Genomic DNA, 26,178 nt, shown 5'->3' on the forward strand with positions numbered 1-26,178 from the left:
TGTTGGTTGGCTGATTGCATAATGGTCTCCTTAGTATTGAATAAACAGAGATGTGTAAAGCGTGCAAACACATGTGCACACGCTGACACAAAGACAGTGTGAGTGGACAGCGGGCTCAAGGATTTAACCTTGGCTTTGAAGTTGTTGGTGTTTTTGCAGAGGGCAAAGTGAGCGCTGTCTGCTTCTCTCTCCACGTGCTTGTCCTGCTCTTTTCCATGGATTAACAGACTTCCTCTAGAGGACGAGCACGAGTACACGCTCACAGCAACTGCTCCAAGCTAATCCATGTCATCACATGACACAAATAGAAAACTGAGCTGTTTGGTATCACAGCAACTGGAGGAGATGTTGAAGAATTACAGCTTTGTTATTAAAATCCAAGAGGCTTAGTTGATTTTATAGTGACTTGGTTAAACTTTTGCTACCTGAAAACTTGATGTTCCTCCATCCACTGAGCTCTGCAGAGCTGAAACAAAGTCATCTGTATCTCATCACTGATGGCAGCTGCTGTCACAACAACCCCCAGCGGACATCTCAGACGTGATCCTCTGTTAAAGTGATTATTCCTCTTTTCTCCCTGACTGTAAACTCCGACAAACATGTGCTCCCTCTGAAGCTGGAGCTTTTCAGAGGCCCGGCTCTTTGGAAGAATGTTGTTCCTGTGAGCTTCTTCTCAGATTATTGTTTTTCTGAACCTCTGATCCAACCATTCCCTCATCTCACTTTGTTTGCACATTAAATTAGAAAAAAAAACTGTTCCTGTTTGCTGGCATTAGTTCCAGCAGCTTCATCACACAATCCAGTAGCAGGTCACTCAGAGGACAGAGGAGAGGCCCTCGGTCTGGATTTGCTTTTCCTGAAGTTGCACAACAGGGATGAATTCAGACTGGTCTTAGAGTTTGAAGCCTTTACTGTCCTGACCGTAGGCTCCATCTGGTGGTCAGGCATGTTGTGTGCTGAAGTCACAGCGTTTGTCTCTTCTTTTTTTTTTCAGGGGGTCAAAGGAGACCAAGGAATTAAGGTAAGATCATTTCCATGATTTTTGCTTCTAAAACATAAAAAATGAAGAAAAGCCTTGATTGAAGGGAGCTGATGAGACTGCGTGAATGTTGTTATGGATCATTGCAGGAGTCTTTAATCTTAACCCCTCTCAATCAGTCAATCAATATCTTTTTTTTTTTTTGGCCCTTAAAAAAAAAAAAAGAGAGACACTAATAAGATTGGTTGTAGACATAATAAGGTGGAGTAGAATAAAAAGGATGTAATGGATTTTCACAGGAAGACTGCAAAAGATTTTTTTGCCTTATTGTGAGTAAAAATTGTCTTAATATACTTGATATGAGTCACATTCAATTGAAGCCGCGTTTCCATCAAGCAGCCCAGGTTGGTTCAGTACGGTTTGGCACGGTTTGGTACAGTTAAGCCTGATCCTGTTTGCGCCCTCTCGTGGTGGGCGGTGTGTATGCTGGATGCCGAAAGCCACAGCTGTTAAATAATAGTGTGACGCTGTAGCAGTGCGACACAGTTTTCCCTGCTAATAAATCCAACGAAGAAGAAAAACGCGACACAGTAAACAAAGAGCAGAGATGGAAGACATGCAGCATTTTGTCCTCTCTGTGATTGGCATGTAGCTCTTTGATACAGAGAAAAATCAAGCTTTGTTTCAGAGAAGACTGTGCTCCACCAGGAGAAATACACCAGCTGTCGCACAGTAAGAGATGATTCTTTCGACCAATCAATGGTCTGCAGTGTTGTTGCTCCACCTTCCGAGAGCGGATCAGTGCAGTCTGGCACCCATACGAAAGGGTCCCAAAAAGTGGGACAGCTCGTCTCAGTTATTTGGGGATCTGTCCTGGGATTAGTCAGTGGAAACGCCACAAAATGCGCGCCGTGCTGAGAGGAACCGAACTGGACAGCTTGGTGGAAACAGGGCTAAGGTGTTAACGTGGGGGCTTAAAAATGTTGAGGCAGGGAGGGGATCTCCTGGTATGGGGTGAGGGCACAAAACAAATATTTGCACCAGGGCCTACCACCATGATATTATGCCACTGGTCCTTACAACTCTGATATATGCAGGGACGCATCCACTCCTTACAGCAGCGCCCCCTGGGAGGCCTGACATTATGTAGAGTACTTTTGATTGGCGTCTGGGTATGCTGGTTAGACTTCAGTATGGGGAACCACTGGAGACCAGCCCCTTGAAACACCTGGTGCTTTGTGTCATCACTGTTGGCTGTGGTTCTGTTTGGTTTCATTTATATTGCACCCTCCTGACTGTGTGTCATGGGACCAACATGAGGGCCCCTCATTTCATCTCTGAAGATTTAGATCCCGTCCTTTCAGCTCCGTTTAAATAAGGAAAACTCCCCTCTTCCCCTGAGCTCCTGCACATCTTTTGATGTCCCCTTGCTTGAAATCTTTAGCGTTCCCCAGCTTCTCTGTGCTGATGTTTCCATGTACTCTGCAGGGAGATGAAGGAAAACGTGGTTTCCCTGGAGAGAAGGGAAAGCAGGTAGAGTGATGGGTTCGCATGGAGTTGCGTGTGTGTGGCATGTCGAGGTCAATGCATGGAATGGTAGGATTGCAGGTGTTGCTGCTGTGCTATGAATGGTGAAAGCTGAAGAGCATTTAAAACTCTGTGTTAGTGAAGATTTGTAAAACAACTAAGTTTGTCTGCAGAGAAAATTTGCAATCAGGTGCAGAGGAACAGTGCCTCAATCAGGACTCCGATATTGCCTGGTGTGCTGTTAAGCCAGTCATTTTTATGGAAATTGACTTTCAGTGACCTTTATTATTTCTTGGGGACTGGCATTCTTGTGCTTGACCTTGTTGCTGATGGACCACAGTGAGCCAAATCAGTTTGAGATATTTACAGTGATTTAAAGGTAGATGCTTCTGTTTTTAAGCAAGTGACAGTCTCATCGGTCATCTCTGTGATGCTGGCTACTCTAGTAGTTTAAGAGTATCAAGGTTTGTTTCAGTGGTTTACTAAAAAGTAGGGATGTCCTGATCGGGTTATTTGCCCTGAGCTCGAGTACAAGTCATTTGATTTTGAGTATCTTCCGATACCAAGCCCCGACCCAATACTTCTACTCTGATACATCGCAGTCCCAGCTTAAAGCTCCTGCCATGTTCTGTTCTACTTTACGGCATTCATCCAATGGTGTATGTTATGTCTGATTCCGATCAAGTCTATAACTACTAGATCGGCCCCGATTCTCAATCACATGACCTAATCTGGACATCCCTGCTGTAACGTACAACTGGGAAGGAGTGTATTTCTCTTGAAATCAAGGCCCATATGCATGTCCAGCCATTAGCAAGAAAAACCAACTTGTTTGTACTTGTACCTGTTTGGCTGTTTAAAGACAGCCATATTGTGCAATGTGTTACCGTCGAAGACAGGCAGCGGATATATAGGGATCACGTTGTGGAGCTATACAGCACATTTTGTTTTAGGAAACACCACATTATTCAAATAACAGACGAGACAAATGAGGCAATCGACGTCTCGTCATGGCTTGCTGCTGTTAGTTTTGCAGGTTTACTTTGTTCTGTGCTTCTATGTATCTTGGTCCTTCAAGATGTGTGTGGTGAAATGGAGTTCATCAAACAGCTGCTTGTAGAGTCATTCATGAACTTACTGGAGCATTGCTGCAGTGCTTGTTCCACTTGTGTTGTTTTTGAGGTCCTCTGCTGAGCGCTTGCAAGCCCCACACACATTTAGGGTGTATTCACACCTGGATCGTTTGGGGCAGTTGCTCCGAAACAGTGAGCAGCCCTCCCGAAAGTCCGGTTCGTTTGGGCACACAGCAACCCCGCTCAGATGTGGGACAAAGCAAGTGGGTCGAGACAGCCAAAAATAGGTGGTCTCGGCTCGCTTTCATTCGAGCCCTGTAGCGGTTCCTTTACAGTGAGAACACATATACCCAAGCAACTGGAACAAGTTGCTCAAAACCGTGGCTCACACTGTAGTGATGGGGCAGGAATGAGCTCGGTTGACAACTGCACAGTCAAAACAGTAGAAGAAGAATGAGTAGAAGACTCAACGATGGCAGGAGAAGAAGAAGAGTCGTGGGCTCACGTGGAACAGTGAGGAAATAAAATGCCTCATTGAAAAAACTGCACGTTGTTCAGAAAGTGCATATTGGTACATGAGCCTGATAAACGCCATAATGCAAACTAGCCACACATGTTGTTGATTCTCCATGGCGGGTAAGAACATGAATGAATGAAGACAGGGAAACTCCCCACTTTCCAGGTTTAATTTCTGACCAATGAGAGAAAAAAATCAATCGTACGTGACATTTGTTTACAACTTTGGACCGCACAAGACTATTGCCTTGTGAACACAAACAGACCAAGACACAACCGCTACAATTATATCATTTTTGCCGCTGAATCAGAACAAAGGAAACTAGCCACAGGTGTGAATACACCCTTACTCTGTCCAAGATCTGCTGCAAAATGTCCTTTACCTTAAATTTCGGACAATTGACTCACTGATAACAGCTGTTGGTTATTTTAAAATCTCCATTTCACCCACTAAAACATTTCCTTGATCTTCTCTCAGTCACAGTGTTCCTGCTCATCAGGTTTATTGTTGTTCATATGTAGTAGGCATGCACTATTCATTTTTGACAGAAAGGGAGTTTTCCAGGAGGTTCCCCAAAATTATGATATAATCTGCACCTGCTTCGCTTTCAGGGATAGGGTGAGGGCAGAGGTGTCAAAAGTATTCATGTTCATTACTCAAGTAGAAGTATAGATACGAGGGTTTAAAAAGACTTTTGTAGAAGTTGAAGTATCAACTCAAGCTTTTCACTTGAGTTAAAGTGTAACAGTATCAGTTTCAAAACTACTCAAACTATAAAGTAAAAGAAACTCAAAGGTGGGTGCCTAGGTCAAAAGCTTAGACTGTTCCACAAGGCCTATGCTACATATATCTGTTATGTCATTGAAGTGTGGCAAATTTCTGTCGTGTGCAGGTGTGATGGATCGAATGGTATTACGTTTGTACATCTCATCCATCCACAATAAAATACACTCTTTCTGCATAACACAAATTCAGAGATTTTAAGATAGGTCTTTACTTTTTAGGGTTTGTCTTTTTGAATGATGACAAGCTGGAATGAAACAGGAGTAGCAAGGCTATTTTTAAAATGTGTGGGCTAAAAAGTACAGATATTTGCCAAAAAAAAATGTCAGGAGTAGAAGTAAAAAGTTACAAAGTATGTTTACTTAGTTACTTGACACCTCTGGGTTAAGGTTAAGGGTTAAGGTTAGGGTTGGGTCATAACAATATGTTAAGACTGATGGTCCTGTTTGTTTAGTGACTGGACGTACGTACGGACCCTAGTTGTCAGGCTACTTTTCTGACTGACAGCATCAGAGGAGTCCTGCAGTTCTGCAGCAATAGTGGCGCTCTTTTGGCTGCAAGAGCATGGCAACATCAGTCAAAGTGTGTTTTCCCCATTAAGCCTCAAAGATAGACAGACGGAGAACACTTAAGCTAAGTGTATATCCATTGGTACCAGCAGGAAACAGCGATCTGGAAGAGCTTGAATCTAATAAAAAGTTATAGAACAGTGTGGTTGTCTTTGGAGCAGAGGTCCATCATCTCAGGGTGAACTGTTTAATATAAAACCTCACAGACTTGGCTGAAACTAAGAGTGCCATTGTAGGATTTTGTGGTATACACAGTAACCATCATTATCTGCATGGTGCTGACCGCAGACTCCTGTAGACCCAACCACTTCCGATCTCCAGCTCCCAGCAGGCAACAGGCCAGTGTCTAGCCAAAGAGGAAGCAGACTCAAGTACCACTGCAGGACCTCGTCCTGTCTGTCACTGCCATGAAATACTCCTGTGCTTCAGACTGATCCAATAATCTCTGTCTCTCTGAGCAGCTTTGATTTTACTTTGCTTGTGGGAACGGAGAGGGACAGAGGGATTGGATTTCATGGTAAAGAGGAGTGTATGCCAACTGTCGCACTTCTTCCTCCTCACATGGTAGGCAATGAGCTGCCCAGATGGAGGAAATGATATTAACTGAGAGGAAGACATGGATTAAACGCTCCCATCATTCACCTCATTCTATGATTCTCCTCGATTATATCAGGCCTGTGTGAGAAAGCTGGTCACAAAGACCCACATTCACTGATGGGTGGTGACCTCTAGTGGTCAAAGAAATGACGGTTTCAGGAACAGAAACAGACAGGAGCTGCTAAAAAAGTGGTGGAGGAACAGATGTGCTGCCTGTGACCTAAAAAGAAAGGATCAGAGGGAGACGATGAGAGGATGAGGAGGAAGAGTGGAGGTTAGTGTGGAAGCTGCAGCAGGTGGGGACATAAAGCCACATGCACAAACATAAGAGGTCCCAAAACTGGAGCCTGTAGAGTAGAGGTGTGAAAAATTATTGATACAGAAATGTATCACAATACTTTGGTCTGTGATAAAATATAAATATTTCAACTCTTAATATCTTTTTTTTTTTTTTCAAATAAAAATTCATACTTTAGGTGAGCTTGAAGTACAATCCATCTTCCACTTCTCCACTGCGGTAGATGGCGCTGAAGAGTTACTCAGATGTATGTTGCCCATAAACTGTATGATGAATACAATCTCAAAGTTTATTCAAAATATTTTATTCCTAAACTTAATGATTTGGGTTTTGATTCTTTAAACATCAGTGTTTTCTCTCTTATCTTGGGTCAGTTCAAAATCATTTTAAGTTTATTTTTTACAGCGTAGTAGACTGATAAAATAACAATCATAATCATGTTTTTTGCAATCTTAGATTTTTTTAAGAGTAACATTGGTTACACCAAGTGACATTTATCAGTTTTATTAACTGACCACATCTTTCACCCAATCATTTCTTTGCATCATTAGTTTATAAATTTGATGCACTTTATGTTTTTAAGTTCAGTGTATGTATGAAGCACTGCGTCTGACTTTCTTTATTTCAAACGCAATGAAATAGAAAAGTTGTTTCAATCAAATAGTTAACTGTGTAAAATATTGCAACTTCGATATTGTGACATCATGGTATTATCGTATCAGGACCAAAGTATCGTGATGCGTATCGTACCTTTAGCTTCTCGCCAATGCTCAACCCTACTGTAGAGGCTGGCTCTGGACTCTGTGGACTCTGTCACTCATTGTCCAAAGGTGGACAAGTCTGATTTTGTCTTGTTTTGGCTAATTTAGATTATGTGTAACTAATAGTGTTCACATTTTCATAGCATATGCTGTTTGACCAAACTTAATATGATGTGTAGAGGGAAAGTTTTTTTAAGGTAGAGTACAAAAGATCTTTGGGCCACATGTGTTTATTTTTACAAAGTGTATCATGTTAGTGAAATCTCTATATTCCTTAAATTTGAAAACACAAAATTCAATTTCAGTTCAGGATAGGACACCCATGTCGAGGGGGGTCCGGTTTGGTGACCTCAGGATTGGATCACTGCTTTTTGCAGATGATGTGGTCCTGTTGGCTTCATCAAACTGTGACCTCCAACTCTCTCTGGATCGGTTCGCAGCCCAGTGTGAAGCGGCTGGGATGAGAATGAGCACCTCCAAATCTGAGTCCATGGTCCTCAGCCGGAAAAGGGTGGAGTGCCCTCCCCAGGTCGGGGATGAGATCCTGCCCCAAGTGGAGGAGTTTAAGTATCTCGGGGTTTTGTTCACAAGTGAGGGAAGGATGGAGCAAGAGATCGGCAGGCAGATCAGTGCAGCATCTGCAGTAATGCGGACTCTGCACAGGTCTGTCGTGGTGAACAGGGAGCTGAGCAGGAAGGCAAAGCTCTCTGTTTACCGGTCGATCTTCGTTCCTACTCTTACCTATGGTCATGAGCTTTGGGTAGTGACCGAAAGAACAAGATCACTGGTACAAGCGGCCAAAATGAGCTTCCTCCATAGGGTGGCCGGGCTCTCCCTTAGAGATAGGGTGAGAAGCTCGGCTATCCGGGAGGAGCTCGGAGTAGTGCCGCTGCTCCTCCGCGTTGAGAGGAGCCAGGTGGCTTGGGCATCTGGTACGGATGCCTCCTGGACGCCTCCCTGGTGATGTGTTCAGGGCATGTCCCACCGGGGGGAAACCCCGGGGCAGTCCCAGGACACGCTGGGGAGACTATGTCTGTCTGCTGGCCTGGGAACGTCTCGGGATCCCCCAGGAAGAGCTGGACAAAGTAGCTAGGGAGAGGGAAGTCTGGGCTTCCCTGCTTAGGCAGCTGCCCCCGCGACCTGACTGGATAAGCGGTAGAAGATGGATGGATGGAGTAATCGAGTACAGATACACAGAAATCCTCTTAATGTCCACAAAAAAAATCATTGAGGATCAGCCCACCTGAGGAGTGAGGAGGATGGCACTGTTTCCATGATGTCTGAAGACCAGGAACTAAATAATCAGGTCATCTTGGAAATAAAGTTCTGCTGACATGCAGAGGACTTGTGTGAATCTGTACAAACTTGGATGACGCAACGGATGTGCCACACTGAACTGATAATAAATTTTGTATTTTGAATTAAAGGGCAATAGAGAGTTGATTTTGAGGTAGGCTAAATATCATATCAGAGCAAATAAATCCAGTTTCCATACATGAAATTTGATTTTAGATCATACTTTTCAAATTCAATATGATAATTAACACAAATAGCGGCCTGTGTGCTCCTTGCTCTCAATGGAGAACTGTTTGTTTATTTATTCATTAATTCATTTCGTTGTTATGTGAATGCACAGCAAATGTTGGAAGATAGAGTGACACACACCAAAATGCAACAGTGTCACTAACCAGAACAGAGGTGTTAAATTAAACCCTGTTTCCACCGAGCAGTTCACTTCGGTTTGTCTCAGTATAGCTTATGTTTTTGGTCAGTTTCGACCGACTAACCCAGAGACAGATCCCCAGAGAACCGAGACAAAACCGTCCAACTTTTTTGCACCCTTCCATTGGAGTGCCAGACTAAACCGATCCACTCTTGGAAGGTGGAGCTACAACACTGTAGACTGTTGATTGGTGGAAAGAATCATCACTTACCACACAACAGCGGCTGCATTTCTCCTGGCGGCACACAGACTTCTCTGAAACAAAGATTGATTGCACTTTGTATAAAAGAGCTACATGCCAATCACAGAGAAGGTGAATTGCCGGGTGTCTCCCATCACATTTTTCTTCTTTGTTGGATTTATTAGCGGGGTACACAGTGTTGCACTACTATGGCGTCACGCTATAATGTGCCTGGTGTGGCTATCAGCACCTGGCTTAGGCATAGCCTATCATGAGGGGGCATGGTTGGCTGTGGAAACACAAACAGGATCAGGCTTAACTGATCCAACCCATAGTAAACCGTACTGATCTGAACTGAACAAGGCTTTAGAGGCAGTTACAGATCCAGATAGACATTATTTATTTTGAGAAATGAACCATATTGTACAGACACAGATATAGAGTTACAGAAACAGATTGCTGTTTATGAGTTACAAATACATTTGAGACTGTCCCAAACCTGTTCTCGCCAGCACCACTACCTCATCCACAGCTACCTCTTATTCTGTAATATCAACATCCCATACATGCAAGAACTGAGATTCCAAAGTTAGCTGAGAAACAAGCAGTTGAAGTCGTATTTTCTGTTATTTAAATATAATTTAGCCCAAAATGGAAAGAACGACAGGCTACCAGGATGTGTCTTGACAGAAAAGAGGACTGATGATCTTATCCGCGGCACTGGTTTACAGCCAGCAGTGAACTGATCATTGATGTCATTGAAGGAAATCTTCCATGATGTTTGGTTTCAGCTTTGAATCAGCACACCGTCATATTAGTCCAAACAGAACCCAATACTTCTGTTTCCAAGTGTACATTTTCACTGTTGGGAGTAAACACACAGAGTGAAGGAACAGGAGGTCTTTGCAGAAACACTGGCAGCGAGTAGCTGAGTGTCCTTCCTCTCAAACTGAGTGTGACATGATGATTTGGACACAGCACAAACAAGATGAAAACAAGTGATGCTAACATCACTGGAAGATGATTGCAGTTTGTTTTAAGCTGTCGTCTTTCCTTCCTTGGAGTGAAGAGCATACGTGGTGTCAATGAACAGTTTGGCATGTTGATAAATCATGACATGACAGAGTGACTGATCCTGCACTGCACTGATGTACTTCGCAGACGTGACAGGCTCTCAGGGCGTGCACAGGGGTTCTAAAAGTAGGTTTGATAGATCAAAGGTTGGTGTTGTTTCCTGCTGTCGGGCAGTGTCTGTTAAAACCCTCTCTGTGCATTCAGAGCCGTCAGCACAAGGGGACTCCTGAGGGTGGCAGGGATTATGGAAGTCCAGCAATGCTTTCATCTGACCACCAGCTTCAGCTTCTGTAGACACTCGGTCTCTATGCGGTCCCTCACATCTCCACCTTACAGCTGAGGCATGGGTGAAAAAGTCAGCATCAGACCCTTTCCACACAAGAAGCAAAATTTCCACCCAACTTTATCAAGACTTTTCTCTCTGAAAAGGCTGTCCTTGAGATTTGTTGGCTGTGACAAACTCCCAGATTCCTGACAGTGGCGCCCGGTGCCAAGATGATGCCATCCAAGGCGGTTGTCACACACAAATGAAAGTCTTCTAAGATTATCCCTCCATTTGTATCTAGTCATTCTGCTTCCTGCTTTCATGTCTAATCCACTTAGATGTGGATTAGCTCCCAGTTATATGTGTGCTATGTGGTCACAGCTGTGATTGTACATCATCTCCAAACCATCTACTCATTAATCTGAAGGAGGAGCATCACACACACACACCAACTAATGACTCACGCATGTTTCTTCTTTATTTATACCAGACAGAAAGAGCATCATCAGCCTGACAGATGTTGATCAGGGACAGATTCTATTTTGCCTTTAGAGTCATACATGGGCCTGACCCCAGAGTCAGACATATACCACTTCCTTTAGCTTGCTCTTGCTCTTTTAGATTCTTCTGGTAGTCTTTCGTCATCTCCTTAATCTGAGTTTTCCCAGTTTTTGCCAGGAGTTTCCTCTCTGGTGACGTCTTTGCCTCTGCATGCTTCCATTTAACACCTTTCCAGGAAAAATTAACACCAACCACTTTCCTGTTCTTCCTTTTCTTCTTCTTTGACTGACTGTAGGGAGAACTAGGGTTCCCTGGCACTCCTGGGTTAAAGGTAAAGTCATTTCCTGTACAGTGTGTGTGTGTTCTTTTCTATGCAAACCCACTTAAATTAGTTGATCTTTAATGTCTTTCTGTCGCTGTAAAGGGCCAGGCTGGAGTCCCAGGTACCCCTGGCATCCCTGGAAAGAGGGGCTACAGGGTAGGCCTGAATGGTCCAAGTGTTAAAACTGAGTGGTTGTGCTTCTTTTCATGCATCCTTGACTCTATCACATCAGATTTTAAAGTGGATGAGTCAGGCTCCAGGTTTGAGTTGGGTAACTCCATTTTCTGTTGCCCGACCAAACCTCGTCAAGTGTCTTTTTAACACCCACGCATGCATTCTTAGTTTAATTCAACTGTGTGAAACCAGCTTAAGATGTGACAGATTTGCGGGTCACTGGCTGCCTTGCCTCTTCAAGCCCCTGGGACTTCTTGTTATAGAAGGTGGTTTTCAAGGCACCAAAAGGCTCACCCTTACCATGTGTCAATTGTGTTCCCACTGAAGTATAAAACAAATGAAGATGAGGCCATTTACTGTGCTTATCTTTGAAAGAGCCATGCCTGCACTCCCCCAACCGGACATGCTCACCACCTTGCACAATGTCTCTCACCGACGCCTCTTATTTTTCACAAAGTACCGCCCCTAGAGGAGACTATCCGAGACCTTATTTCAACCCTGGTTTGTGCAGTGAGTTCATCAAACAGCCTTCATCTTCTTTGAGAATTTGAGTTTCGGGTGTGTTCCCTTGTCGTAAAGTTGACAAGAAGTCCTGAGGTGGTGAGAAGAAGCAGACAGGAAGTATAGGCCGCGTTTCCACCAAGCGGTCTGGTTTAGATCAGTACGGTTTGGCACGGGTTGGCTCGGTTGGACCTGGTCCTGTTTGTGTTTCCACAGCCAACCATGCAAGGCTTCAATCCGTTGGTCAGTGGCTTTACTGTTTCACTGACTAATCTTTTTCCTCTCCTGCCCAAATGTCTTGACAGCTAAATTCAATGTGCAAGAACAAGCCTTATATAAGACTCAAATATGACACTCAAAACAAATTTAGAGACTTTCTTTTAACTGTTCCTGATGCCACGGTAAGAGTTCTTTGGATCAGAAACAGGCTCTTATTTAACATGGAAACACCTGATTCATCTCTCCAAGCACCCCTGATCTCGGGAGCATCCGCTCAAATATCTTTGTGTGTTGTTTCAATCATCTGTGACTGTTACGGCCTCCTCAATCCAAATAACAAATCAACAGAAGCCCAATAAAGGAGACATTTAAGATATGAAGAAGGACACCACAAATGAGTGGAATGTTAACCCCCACAGGCAGACCAAAAAGAGCTGGAAACCCCAATCAAAAAAGGCAAAAAGGGAAAGATGCTGAGCCAGCCAATGAGCTGTCAAGCCAGTGCCACCCCTTAAACTAAACTATCACAAAAACTAGTTTAAGTGAAATGCAAAAACTGGACTACAGCCCAAACTAACACTAACAACACAACAAGCTAGTTAAAAAAATAATAATAAAAGTTGTGTGCAGCAGGCAGAAGGGGAGGGGAGACTAGAGAAACAGGGAGAGATAGGAAGATCAGCCATATCCTACCTGGCCACATGTAACAGCAACAGGTGAATGTTGGAAAACAGACCAAAGGCGATCAGGGAATCCAATGAAGAAAGCTGAAAAATCACAAACCAGACCAAACCAGGAAAATAATCAACTGGGAAAGCTTTAATTAGGGATTTACAACCCTCCCTCCCCCCGTGATAATCAGTCGAAACCATGTGACCTAGAGACAGTGAAACGAAGATGAAAGAAGACGACATTTTCCTAGATCAGTGTTACTTGAACTGTAACAGCATTCATGGCCAGTGCATGAGTGATCCAAGTCAGTCTCTGCTTGTTCTTCAATCTCTGTTTGTTCGTTTTCTTGACTCTGCCCAGTTAACATTGATCCTCTTTGTTTGCAGGGTGAGAAGGGTGAGAAAGGAGATCCCAACCTTGCCGCACAGGGAATGAAAGGAGAACCAGGTTCACCAGGACAGCAAGGCCCCATGGGACAAAAGGTGCATAGTTGGATAAGCCAAAAAGACTGCCCCACTTCCACTATAGCTGCACCAGCTGATTTGCTTAAAAAACTGTTTCAGAAACAGAGGGGTGACATTTGGGGGACTATGTCCATTAATTATACAGCCTATGGTAGAGCTTCAGAGGGTCACATCATGGAAATCAACTTTCTCAGTATTTTTGCTCCTTTATATGTGGAGTTTTCACTCAGCCATTCAATGTCAAATTGCACATCTCAGCCATATGTTCATGTTTCATCTGTGTTCGATTAGTCTAACACTCAGTTCAGAATCTGCTCACCTTGTGACATCTAAATATAGCTAGCATTCGAAGAAATCACCCTGTTGTTTTTCTTTTCTAGGGGGACAAAGGTGATCATGGCAACAAGGTGAGATGGACAGCATTCTGAGTTTTTCTTCTTCTAACTGAAGTATGCCACAGGTGAATCTAAATGTTATGCCTTTATTTACCTGTAGGGGGAGACAGGCCCTGACGGCCCAGCAGGACCAAGGGTAAGCATCTCATCTGAACATGTCATTTCTATTCATACAAAGTCCACAATGTCCAGTGTATAAAGCATACAGCCATGTCTAGGGGAACTGATGGTCTCTCTCCACAGGGTCCTCCAGGTCCAACCGGTGAACCAGGGAAAGCTGAAATCCAGAACAATGAAAATGTATGTTCCTCCTGGGAAGTCGCACTTTTCTTTATTAAAAAAAAAAATCAGATACATAATTTTAATATTTCATTCTCCTCCACAGGATATCCGCAACATACCGCTGATGGTAAGTGCTTTTCTGGGATGTCACAACACAAGAAACCACAGAGTAATCATACTTATGTTACTGATTGATAGAACTCATTCTCCTCTCAGGGCCCCCCTGGATTACCTGGGCCTCCTGGGCCTCCTGGTGTCTCTGGGACTAAGGTAGGAGGCATTTTAGAACCACAGTAACCTTAACATGTTCTCACACCATTTTCTGGACATCCTTAACTTTAAGAAAAAATGTTTTAGAAATGAATGTGGAGTTTGTTTTGTTGTTTGAGTGTAAGGCTGGCCCTTAGAAACCAGATCTTTTAAAAGGGTCCTTGTGGTAAAACAAGGTGACTAAGACTCAGCAAGCGCTCTTAACTTTCACTGATCACATGGCTGCATTCAGATGGAGTTGGGTTTATGCTCCTACTGAGGAAAAATCATGATTGATGAAGCTTCTAGCTTGATCTGAGGATTCGATTGGGTCAGAATTAGATTAATTGAACTCAACCTGTATCCAAGGCAAAAGCCTAGTGGAGAGTCCAAAATGATGCATTCAGACTCAGTAAGAAGCCGTTCATCATTCTTTGGCAACACAAACACCACCCGGTCTCTCTGTGTCCTCAGGGTGAAGTTGGACTACCAGGTCCCCCAGGACTGGATGGAGAAAAGGTAATAACATGCTAATTGCTGCATGTTACATGATAGGTGTTAACTGGGAGGGACTGTCCCCTAAAAATGAAAGTACTCTGATTCTTCTATTTCAGGGACCCAGAGGAAAGCCTGGAGAGCAAGGGCTCCCAGGTCCAGCTGGTCCTGAAGGCCCCAGAGGAGAAGGTGGTGTCATGGGCTTCCCTGGACCCAAGGGAGACAAAGGGGACACGGGTCAATCTGGATCACCTGTGAGTTTGAACTACAAACTGCACCACATGAGGTCACATCAGTGTGTGGGGTTTCCTGACCACAGCCAGCTGCTGGTGTCTGTAATTATCCAGAGGAGAGACCTCACTCAGTCCAGCTGCCCTCTCATTAGCCAATTAGAGATTTGATGAGACCGATGCTGGGTGGAACTATTAATTCACTGTGGCACGGAGCACAAGTGTGTCCTCTTTTAAGGGTTCCTCTGTTTGTTGCCGTGAGTTACTCCAACAACCTTTGATGAAAAGTGTTTTCTTGTTGGTTTTTGAGAATGATGGGCAGCACTGCGTCCCTGACCCTTAAAGCAAAGAGAACGTATTGTTTGGTTGTAGGGTGTGTTTATAGCCAGGGTTTGGTGCTGATTGGTTAAAGTTTGGACTCAGAGACTGAAAGTTGATGAAACCCTTTATTTCCTGATCTCAGTTTTTGCCTCTAATGAAATGAAAATCAGTTCAGTCCCTAAATTTGAACCCTCTGTCGTTATTGTGATGTCTATCTCCCCTTCCTTGTTCTGTAGGGTTTAGATGGCCCTACTGGTGAAAAGGGGGCTAACGGGGCCCCTGGCCCTATTGGATTACCTGGTGCAATGGTACGCAATGGTGCCCCTCATGCTGCAGAGAGGGGACACTGGAGCATTTGTGTTCAAATCAAGCGTTGTGTGAATAAAAATATGTTGTGCTGCTTCATTTTTAATTAACTCAGACATTTTTTGATGAAGGAGTTCATTTGTAAACAATGTGTTTATCTGTGTTACAGGGTCCTAAAGGTGAAGCTGGAGAGGGAGGAAGGTCAGAAATGGTGAGGGTTTGTCTTGAAGCTGGGTTCTGAATATAGTTGGGTGGATAACCAAAGAGTTTGGACTCTCTTTAATGAACTATGTCTGCATGTCTTTGTCTGTGTCCAGATCTATGGTCCTCCAGGACCTCCAGGACCAGTTGGCCCAGCGGTGAGTCAAATATGCTTCCCATGAACATGGCTATCAGACTAATCCTTTCTAAAAGCCATAAGTGTGATTGGATGTTTTCTTGGCTTAGTTGTGGCATGAAAAGTAGTACCTGCCAAACTCAAGCTGTAAGAGCGAAGAAAATGATCGAGATATGTCTCAAACCTGGTTTCATTATTAGCAGAGAGGCCAGTGATCATTAAAATAACAGTAGCACCATCCACTGAATTCATTAGTCTTTACTTAAAAGTACTGGTTGTGTTTTAAGCATCTTATGAAGTCCCATTTAAAAAGCACAAATAATTTAGTCAATCAAAAACCTTTCTTTCTTTCTCGTTTAGGATAACGCCTGTTTTAAAGGAAATTCTGTTTGTTTTTTGTTTTGTTTCAATAATTAATTAAAAAAATTTCCACAATTGTTTTGGCTCATGTTAAAGGTAGGGTCTGCAGGAATTTACATTACTTGTCAGTAATCGCAAACGCATTCAAACTGGGCTCCTCCTCCTTGGATCAGTGCCAGCGGCAGCACACACCCACTGCTTTCAACTGTGACTACACGAACACACTCACTAGCCCAGCAACCATCTGTAGCATCGTGCTTCATCCTCGCTTAGTTGAAAGCTTTATCAGTTTGGCGTTTTGTTTTACTTTTGTTGTGTTTTTCTTCCTCCGTGCTACGTCCACTATCGTAGCCACTCAGGATAGCTTCTTCAACTAGTAAATCAACCCGCAAAGTCACTTGCACACTGGGAGTGCTGTGATTGGCTGACGTAACCAAACCACACTTATTCTCTGCCCAGAAACATCTCGAAACAACCAAAACATCAACATGCAGGCTGAGGAGGGGGTTGAGGCAGACACAGACACTGAGGCCCAGAAGTGACAAATGAGCATGATTAGCCCTGTAAAAGTAAAAGTAAAATCCTGCAGACCCTACCTTTAAGAAACAGTTTTTGATCTGTGAACTGATTTGTTTTTAAAAAACATACTGTTCTAAAAATAGAATGAGCTCTTCATGAGAAATGCTGAAATAATGATGTCATCCTATAAGGATCTCTTATCTAGTTCACCATGTTTATGTTGGAGGGGTGGCCTCAAACACCAAGGTCTTCCCATAACTTCACCCCCACCCCAGGAGGGCTGACCAGACAGAGGGAAGGGGCTTTGTGGAGCAGGGAGCCTTAAAGAGACAGCAGCTAAAACAAAGTATTCAGACAGAGGCTGAAATAAGAGTTTTCTAAAACACCAGTGAGAGAGGAATAGAGATTTTATTTGAGCTGTACATGACACCATCAGGTCTTTCCTGCTGGTTCGCCAGATACAAGTGATTTCTGTTTATATTTACAGAGAATCATGCTTAGTCTTTAGGACACATTTTTCTTTACTTGTTTATGTACATGTCACATTCTTGTTTTTTATGTATTATATCTCTTGCTGCTGCTGAGATACATTGAGACGGATTGTGTCAGTCATGCTCCTCTGTTTATGTTTCATTCAGGGATCCCAAGGACCGTCAGGGCCTAAGGTGAGATTATTATTATTATTATCAATCCCCTTCATTTTCTTCCTGTTTGATTAAATCTGCTCTTTGTTGTGTAGTCTGATCCCAGTCAATCTGTTCATGAGATTTTTGTTGAATCTTTGTCTCAGGGAGAACCCGGCATAGGCATGAGAGGAGAGAAAGGAGCGTCAGGTCAAAAAGGGGAAAAGGGAGATAGAGGCCATCTTGGATTGCCTGTAAGTAAATCAAACCCTCTATCTGTTAATCAGCTATCAGTCTCATCATCACAATGTATTCATATCAGCACAGGTGCCTTATAATACATTGCTTTAATCCTAGCTGAAGCATTAATTACTGACTTGTGTTTCGGGCTGTTTTATGTCATCGTAACTTTAAGATGTTGCAAGAAGGACGAAAAGAATTCATTAGCACAAAACTCAGAATCAAAGCATTTCTCCCTTTACATCTAATTACATTTTTTTTCAAATGTAATAAATCTGTTTTTATCCTCTTCAGATCAGTTTGCATTAGTGTGATGTTGTGACTTTGTGCCTGGTTTACGCTCACATCACAATCATTTATGTTCACTGAACTAAGGCACTCATTGGTGGTAACCTTGAGACATGGCTTTTCTGTGTTTTTCTGTCAGACAATGAACCATCTCTAGTTCTATCATGTTCTGTTAAAGTAACACAACAATATTAACTAATGAGTGGCAAACTGAAGAATTACATGCTAACAGCTAAACGTGTGGAAAGAGAGTGTCATAGTGTTAAAGGTTCAAATAGCACTGGGCCACAGCGTCTCAGAGCTGTTAAAAGTTCAAGGAGTTTGTCGATGGCTCAGTTTTTACCTTCTAATCAAACAAAGTAAAGGTTAGGTTTAGTTTTTCTGCAAATTGAGCTTTGACTCCACATTCATAAGAACTTGGAGATCAACCTTAACCCTCTGACGCATGAAATATTAAATCCTGTGACAAGTTTTTTTTCTTAAGTATTTTTAGTCTTCTTTGAGCTTGGAAAAAAATGTTTTCCATTTTCCTTTAAAAATTTGATGTTTTCACAAAGTTATAGATATGTCCACTCCAGTGGACAATGTGCCTCTGAGCATTCAACATAAGGCAGTATGAATTAAGTTGAATTGTGTTTTGTTCATACCTCAGGACGAATAAAAACACTTCAAAAAATAGCTTGACACAGGCTGATGCAGTCACTGCTACACACTAGGGATGCACCAGTCTACTCTTCTCGCCCCAATGCCGATACAGATACCTAGGCAGGTATTGACAGATACAGATCTGATAACAGCGTAAAAGGCAAAACATGAGCACAGATGGAAATACTAAGTTAATATTTATTTTAATCAGGAGAGACTTACACACCAGAAAGAGTTATGAACAGATTTAATAAATAAATGCAAAGAAAGTTTGGCGGTTAGACACCATCAGGCGTTAAGCAAAACAATCAATGTAGGGGTACAATGGCGTTATAAGTTATGAATATCCCCTGATGGAGTCTAGACTCTGGTGGTGGTGGAAAGAGTCTTTAGAAGGCTGTGTCTTGAAGATCAGTGAGAACTGCTGGGCTGAAGAACAGAGGACTGAGCCATGGAGAATGGGGGACAGCAGAAGAGATGGCATTTAAACTTTGACAGCTATGAAATGATTGGCTAACGATTGAAGCAGAGACAATGTGATTGGCTGGAGAGAAAAGTTGACGCCCCCGGTCAGCTGATAGAGAGAAGTGGGAAAGAGTGAGTAAAGGAACAGAAGAGTGTAAGCACCCAGTCTTCCTGACTGAACTTTCGCTAAGCTTCATTTAAACTGTAAAGTATTTAAGTGTTTACCATCAGTTTGGCAAAAACTGTGCTATGAACTTGAAGGAAATTGATTTTCAAATTTAAACTTTCATACCCTGTAGACTAGTACTGCAGCAAAAAAAATAAAGTGCATCAGAGGTAACATTCTAGCACAAAACTGTTCAATATTAATATTTGAAACCACATACTGTAAACATAGAAACAATTTTGTGAGAAGATAGGGGGAAAATTTTGCTTTAGTGTCAAGTTCTTTAAGTGATAACAAAAGTGCTGTTACAAAATATGAGAGCAATGGTGAAAAGACTTAGAGCTCGTTGCCAAGATCATGGATCAGCCCTTTCTAACCAATACCTCATCCAGCTCTGAGGGGCTGGATTGGGCCAACACCTGATACTGGGATCAGTGCATCCCTACCATGCACCAGAGGGTTAATGTAAACTGTAGCAGTTGTTACTTAGTGAACAGCCTGTAGTAAATTGGAGCACCAACCAATGTAAATATAGATGTCAAAGGACAGCACTGGAGATATCACAGTATCCAACAAGTGGGAATATTCTGGACAAGAACTAATGGAATGGAGAGAAGGTTGAAAATGAAAACTCTCAGATAGTCAGATTATTACAGCGTGCCTCAACCTGTCCCAATGATGATGTCATCACCAACTTTGACCAGTAAAAGTCGTCACTCACATTTACTGTCACTTACTTTAACTTTCCCCCGCCACTTCCATCACCCTTCATGTGTCATCATCTGAATATGTTTTATATGTCACCTGAGTCACAGCTTCACTCACCCCCCCACCCCCTCCACCCCTCCCCCACCTTCCTCCCACCATCTCCCCCTTCATCTCTGCTCTCTAACTATGTACAACGCTATACAGGGGGCTCATGGGTTAGACGGCAGACCGGGTCCTGTGGTGAGTGGTGCAAGTTCCAGTCCCATCACCCTCTCTCCTCTTCCTCCTCCTCCTCCTCCTCTGTCTCCCCGCTACAGCTTGCTTGACGTCTGCCATGTCTGCTTGTCCTGTCCGCTTGCTTTCCTGCTTCCCATGCCTGTCCTGTCTCTCTTTTTTCTGTCTGAGGAAGCTTTGAGGGGGCAGGAGCGCTCAGGGCTGGGCTCAGAGGATGCACTGGCTTGAAGGAACTACTCTCATGGCAAACATGGCAACAGCACTTATCACCTTTATGGCTCCAGGTTTACAGTGGCTTCTTTATGTAAGGACTGTAATTCCCCAAATGATAGTATGTGAGTACACTGCTCCTACAGCAAAGTCTTAGTCTACTTGGCCGTCTCCTACGAGTCCAACACACCTGGAAAACTCTTATCAGGGAGCATCCTTTTCAGATACCTGAACCCTCTCATCTGGCTCCTTCCCATGTGATGGGGTAGTGGTAGGGCTATCATGTAGAGACAGTCAGTTACACACACTCCCACCTACAGCCAAGTTAGAGTGACCAACCAACCTGAGGAGGCGTGTTTGTAGGAAGGTGTCAGAAAGAACCCACAACATGCATGGCTAGAACAGGCCCAGCTAAACATTCAAACTAGAAACCTTCTTGTGAGGCAACAGTGCTAACCACTGCACCACTGTGTCATAGTCCAGTTGTCACAAACATGCTTCGTTATTAAGCATTAGTAGTAATTCTCCAAAGTACCATCTCTACAGGAACTACTGTCTCAACAGTGACAGTCTCTGCCTGAGGACATGTAGTTCAGAACTGGAGAAACACGCTCATACATGTCCAACCAAAATTTCAGCAACCTGCAAGGGTGAGTAGCAAGAGAGTCACTCGAGAGAATTGACAACTCCTAGTACATAGGATGTCCATATTTCTGAGAAGCAGTGGCAGCAGAATGAAATGATGACCATGTAGGACATGAAGAGCTGAGCTGCTGGCTGTAAATGTCCAAACCCCATCTGTTATCTGGAGCCTCTAAATGAGCGCTGTTACCTGATCCTTTTTGGCATTTGAGTGTTGTTTGATATTTGATAAACAGTGTAACTCCTCCGTCCCCAGCCCTGCCTAACCGTCTCCTGCCTCCTGACCTCATCAGCCGCGGGCTGCAGAGCAGCCTTTGCCAAGAACTGTCCAGGAGTAGCATGCAGAGGTCCCCATGCTGCATGTTGACATGTCATACAGTGCATTGACGTCTGTACTCCAAACAGCACACTACGTACAGCACATGCCTGAGATGCTGAGTCATCCTCTGAAAGCCTGACTGCTAATCAGACAGACATTTGCAGCTGTTGACATTTTATCCATTTTCCTTCCTTTTTAACAGTTTGGACAGTACTCCAACAAGCTTGGTGTGTCAGTGATGCAGCTTGAAGAAAAAAAAAATCAAAATCATTATTTTTAACCCAGAGGTGTGAAAAGAAGGTCAATAAAAACAAAATTCTGTTACATGCAATCGTGTCCACCTGGAGGCTTGTTGGTTTACTGTTTTGAGTTATTGATTGTACTGTCTTCAGGAGTAAATACTGTGTGCGACAGCTCACAGGATTTTATGTCCTCCTCCTTTTAAGGGTCTAATAGGACCAGCAGGTGTTCCAGGGCCAGCAGGACCAAAGGGAGAAAGGGTAAGTACAGTGCTGTTTGTGTCATGTCATTAAAAAGAGTTTTAAACTTCCTGTCACTGTTGTCAGACCACATGATTTCCTGTTACAACAGGGTGAAAAGGGAGACGCAGGACTACCAGGACCAACTGGGCCTCAAGGCATCCCAGTGAGTCTTTAAAGCCAACTCAAACATCCTTCACAACTGGAAACTTCTATAACTTAAAGGGGCTGTGAGGAGTTTCTAAGTGATCCTGAAAAAGTCTCCTTTCTAGATACACTTTACAGCTCTACAGTTTTATTTAGCAGATGCTTTTGTCCAATGCGGTGTACAACACAAGCAAGAATTTAGACAAAAGGAAAAACCTAGTTAGTGCGACAACAGTGCTACAAGTTATTCTGCTGCAGGTGCTGCCATTAAGTGCAGGATTTTTTTTTTCTGTAGGGGAATATAATGATCAACAAGCCAACAAACAACAATTATTGATGCAACAGTATACTTCAGTCTTCAACAACATTCGGTAATAGTGCTGAAAAATCATAAGAGCTGAGTCTTAGACCTTCTGACTCATTCTACCCCTGAGGACAAAGAGGAGAAGGCTCAGATTAAGTGCACAAGTGTTCCCTGAAAGATGAGTCCTCAGACATCTCTTAAAGTAGAAAGAGACTCTGCGGATTGTATAGAGTAAGGTGATTCATTCCATCATTTGGGCACTATAGAGTAGAAGAGTCAGGCTAGTGATTTGGAGCTGCGCTGGGCTGGGAGCACCAGGCGTCTTTCACAAGCAGAGTGTAGTAGGCAAGAAGGAGTCAGGCCTGTTCAAAATCTTAAGACCAGTTGAAAAATTGCCAGAATATGCATTTTGCACATTTGGACCTTAGTAAGGTTTTAAGTAGAGCTACAATATGCAAAAGCAAGAAGAAAACACATATGGAACTTTATTTAAATACTTTAATTAAATAAATAAAAAAAACTTAAATAGGTTGTTTATCAGCTGATCAAAAGTTTAAGACCACAGGCTGTTAAAGCCTGCTCAGGCATTAACACCGTCATGCCCACCTGATGGCTAAAGCTAAGAAGCTGTCTCTTCTATAACGTGGTCGGATCGTCGAGCTGAATCAGCAAGGCTTCTCGCAGCGTGCCATTGCTGCTGAGGTTGGACGCAGTAAGACAGTCATTCTACATTTTTGGAAAGATTCTGAGCATTATGGAACAAAAATGTCAAGTGGTAGACCCCAAAAAATTATACATTTGAGCTGAGCCGGAGAATCCGATTGGCTGTCTGTCAAGACACAGGGCGGTCCTTGACCCAAATTAAAGCCCTTACTGGGCTGACTACAACGCAATAACCATCAGACGGCATCTGCGGGAAAAGGGTTTCAAAAGCAAAAAACAAATTCAAAAACCAAAACTGCTTGTTTAGACTTCGCCAGGGAGCATCAAACACGGTACATTGAAAGGTGGAAAAAAGTTTTATTCTCTGATGAGAAAAAATTGAACCAACTCAAAGCACCAGGCTGCCAGCTGTGCTAAGTATAGACAGCTACTCAACTATTTAAAAACTGACTGTGTGAAGTTGTTATCACATTAGCCTACAGATACGTCGGAGCACCAGGCTGACGATAGCGTTTCAAATCGTAGCGCTACGTAACTTTACTGATGAATACCTTACCTTGGTGCGTTGTATTTTGTAAAAAGTTGTTGATCTGATCTTTATTTAATTCAATAACAAACACCTCACTAAAAGTCATCAAGACTGTGTGTGAGACTCCAGGCCAGAAGGTGGCGAGAGAGTGCAATTAAAAGAAATCACCCTCACAGCATCTTTAAGATAAAAAATGTAAATTACTTTGCATGAGGTGATTTTTTTCACCGACTCTGATTCTGACATGATTAACAGACCTGGTTGGGAAGGTTGGGACTTGGCCAAGTTTTAGTTTCATAAAGGAACAAAGAAGAGAGTTTGGACATTTTTGTCAACCAGTTAAAATTAACCTAACATCTTTTTGGTACAGCCAAACAATGGCACAAGTGAAATGAAAAAATAACTAGTTTCAGTGTATACAATGTGTAATGTAATACAGGATGAACTGGAGCCGGGTTTTTCCCTCTATCTGTTTGCTCTGTGGCTGAGGGGGGCGCTGTAGTCTGGTGTCTGTAGAAACAAGAAGAGAGGTTGGGTAAATATAGGGTTGTGGTAAAATGTGTAAATCTACTAACATGTTGACTCATCTCTTTTTACAGGGTTTAGTAGGACCACAAGGATTCAAAGGGAATCGGGTAAGTCATTTCATGTGTTGTTTGGCCATTGACAAAGAGCAGAACCATAGATCTGTAGACAGGAACTCCAGTAGTCTTTGTGAAACATATGGGCCTGGTGCATTTGCAATGACAACATTATTCACCCCCCCCTTTCTTAGTCATCTGCCCTAAACTCATTGGCTGCCATTCGTTTTAGACCAGAGGGCTCCATAGTGCCAGCCGGCTTAGAGCATTTTGATCAATCTTTCAAGACCCACAGAACACTGTGTTCAATGACTATGTAAATAAATCAACTACCAAAAAAGTAGACCATCTTCTCTCAACTTAAGTTATCATCAGTAGAACAGAGTTGTTTTTTTAACAAAAGTGGCTTGTTTTGACCAAAAAACAGAGAAAACGAGCTTTGATTAGTTTTTAGCGCTTTGACTCCCAGGTTCCATTCTTTGATCCTCTCCTTTGATCTCCACCGTCTTTTCTTCAAGTGTGAGCTACCTGAACTTGTCCAACTTACAACGTCATTGGCTGTTTTCCAAACCGCCTACTACACTAGCTGGGCCTTCTATTTTGGCTGGTATTCAGTCTGTAGTAGTCAGTATGTGGAAACTTGCAAAATCTGTAGTATGCCAAATGTCCCCGGATGTCCTACTGATCCAGGAAAATTTCTCAGTATGCAACGGACTCAGTCTACCAGTCTACCGGGCATACTGTTTCTCACAATGCACGGCGCTAATGCTGTTTGTCTGTGCGGGTGGCAGGTTTTGGTGAATTACCGCCATCTACTGGAATTAATCAGCATTATAACTACAACACAACTACACTAATGTTAGACTGTCCATGCGATAGAAGTGAAGTGATGCAAAGAAACACCCGCAAATCTTGTCACTTCCAGTGGTAAAAGAGGTGTTTACTTCTACAAATTCATTAGCCCATTTAAACCACTAGTGTACTTTTTAAACCATAGTGTATTATATAGAAGTGGTTTTTCCATCAGCTGTAAAAAATAAAAATCCCTTTCAGATTTATTTTCAGTAAACAATAAAACTTTTGGTGTAAGATTAGAAATCAAGGATGATGATTTTGCTATGATATGATTAACAAAATAGCCAAATGCCAAGATCTGCCATTGCTTGTTTTGTATATTTATATTAAAGGTGTGTAAATTAAAAAAACAAAAACATCTGTAGCTCCGCCTTCCGAGACTGGAAACCAGAGTATTATACTACAAAACAGACCCAACACATGTGGTCTGTAATAGGCAGTTTGGAAAACAGCCATTGTTTCTCTATCATCTTCTTCTCATAACTTTTGCTGATCTTTTATCCAAATAGAACACTACTGGCACCCACAGGGGTCAGTTTGTCAGGACACAAACCTGATATTGATGGACAAGCTCTGCCAGACTGCCCTTGAGTCCATCTGGTTGAAAAACGTAATCGACCTCAGTGGCAGCCAATGAGTTAAAAAGGTCATCCCTGGGCAGACTTCAAAGACTCAGTCAAGGCAGAGATAGACATTAAAGAGCTGAATATCAATAAATAATAAGTAAAGATCAGATCTTCTCTTTGATATCAGACACGATAAGAAGACCTCAGTATGTCACGTTGTTTTCTATAGCCCCGTTTCCACAAAGCGGTTCAGTTCGGTTCATCTCGGTTGTTCGGTTGTTGCAGTTCTTATGACTAAGACCGGGACAGGTCCCCAAACCACCAACCCATACCATCCCACTTTTTGTTAACCTTCTGTTGGGGTGCCAGACATGTATACTGCCATCACGTTAACACATAGCTGATGCAGCTATCAGCACCTGGCTCACACGCCACCTTCCAAGAAGGACACGGTTGGCTGTGGAAACGCAAACGGGATCAGACTTTACTGATCCAACCTGTACCAAACTGTACTTATCCAAACCGGACCACTTGGTGGAAACAGGGCTTTTGATTTACAACACCATGTCTTGTTCCTTTCTGAAGTAAATAAATGAGTTCAGCAGCGATACAAGCACACCTTAGTTTGAAGAGCACAGAAACAAATCCTTTGTCAATGAAGATGAGTAACATTGGGAAAAGAATATTCATTTCATCCTCTGTTAAAAAGAAAATGAAAACTGTGATCTCTCTACATTTTGACCTGACATGACATCACTGACCTTGAATATCAAAAACAAGCCTTAGTAATGTTTCTTGAACTGTGACCTCAAGTAAAATT

At 42.9% G+C, this 26,178-nt stretch overlaps 1 protein-coding gene across 1 annotated transcript in view; it reads left to right on the plus strand.

The window, feature by feature from the left end:
• Positions 1-26,178, plus strand: part of col13a1 (collagen, type XIII, alpha 1) — a 170,831-nt gene that overhangs the window by 135,028 nt on the left and 9,625 nt on the right. The window contains exons 20-35 of the mRNA XM_074676290.1: positions 995-1,021; positions 13,132-13,218; positions 13,581-13,607; positions 13,696-13,731; positions 13,839-13,895; positions 13,981-14,004; positions 14,094-14,147; positions 14,601-14,645; positions 14,741-14,875; positions 15,648-15,689; positions 15,796-15,837; positions 17,333-17,359; positions 17,485-17,571; positions 21,681-21,734; positions 21,826-21,879; positions 23,956-23,991. Coding sequence (XP_074532391.1) covers positions 995-1,021; positions 13,132-13,218; positions 13,581-13,607; positions 13,696-13,731; positions 13,839-13,895; positions 13,981-14,004; positions 14,094-14,147; positions 14,601-14,645; positions 14,741-14,875; positions 15,648-15,689; positions 15,796-15,837; positions 17,333-17,359; positions 17,485-17,571; positions 21,681-21,734; positions 21,826-21,879; positions 23,956-23,991 — 834 coding nt within the window. The remainder of the gene's footprint in view (positions 1-994; positions 1,022-13,131; positions 13,219-13,580; positions 13,608-13,695; positions 13,732-13,838; positions 13,896-13,980; positions 14,005-14,093; positions 14,148-14,600; positions 14,646-14,740; positions 14,876-15,647; positions 15,690-15,795; positions 15,838-17,332; positions 17,360-17,484; positions 17,572-21,680; positions 21,735-21,825; positions 21,880-23,955; positions 23,992-26,178) is intronic.

This window comes from Halichoeres trimaculatus, unplaced genomic scaffold, assembly GCF_033239565.1.
Source record: "Halichoeres trimaculatus isolate MK-OKI-2021-1 unplaced genomic scaffold, fHalTri1.1 fHalTri1_scaffold_8, whole genome shotgun sequence".
NCBI classification, from domain to species: Eukaryota; Metazoa; Chordata; class Actinopteri; order Labriformes; family Labridae; genus Halichoeres; species Halichoeres trimaculatus.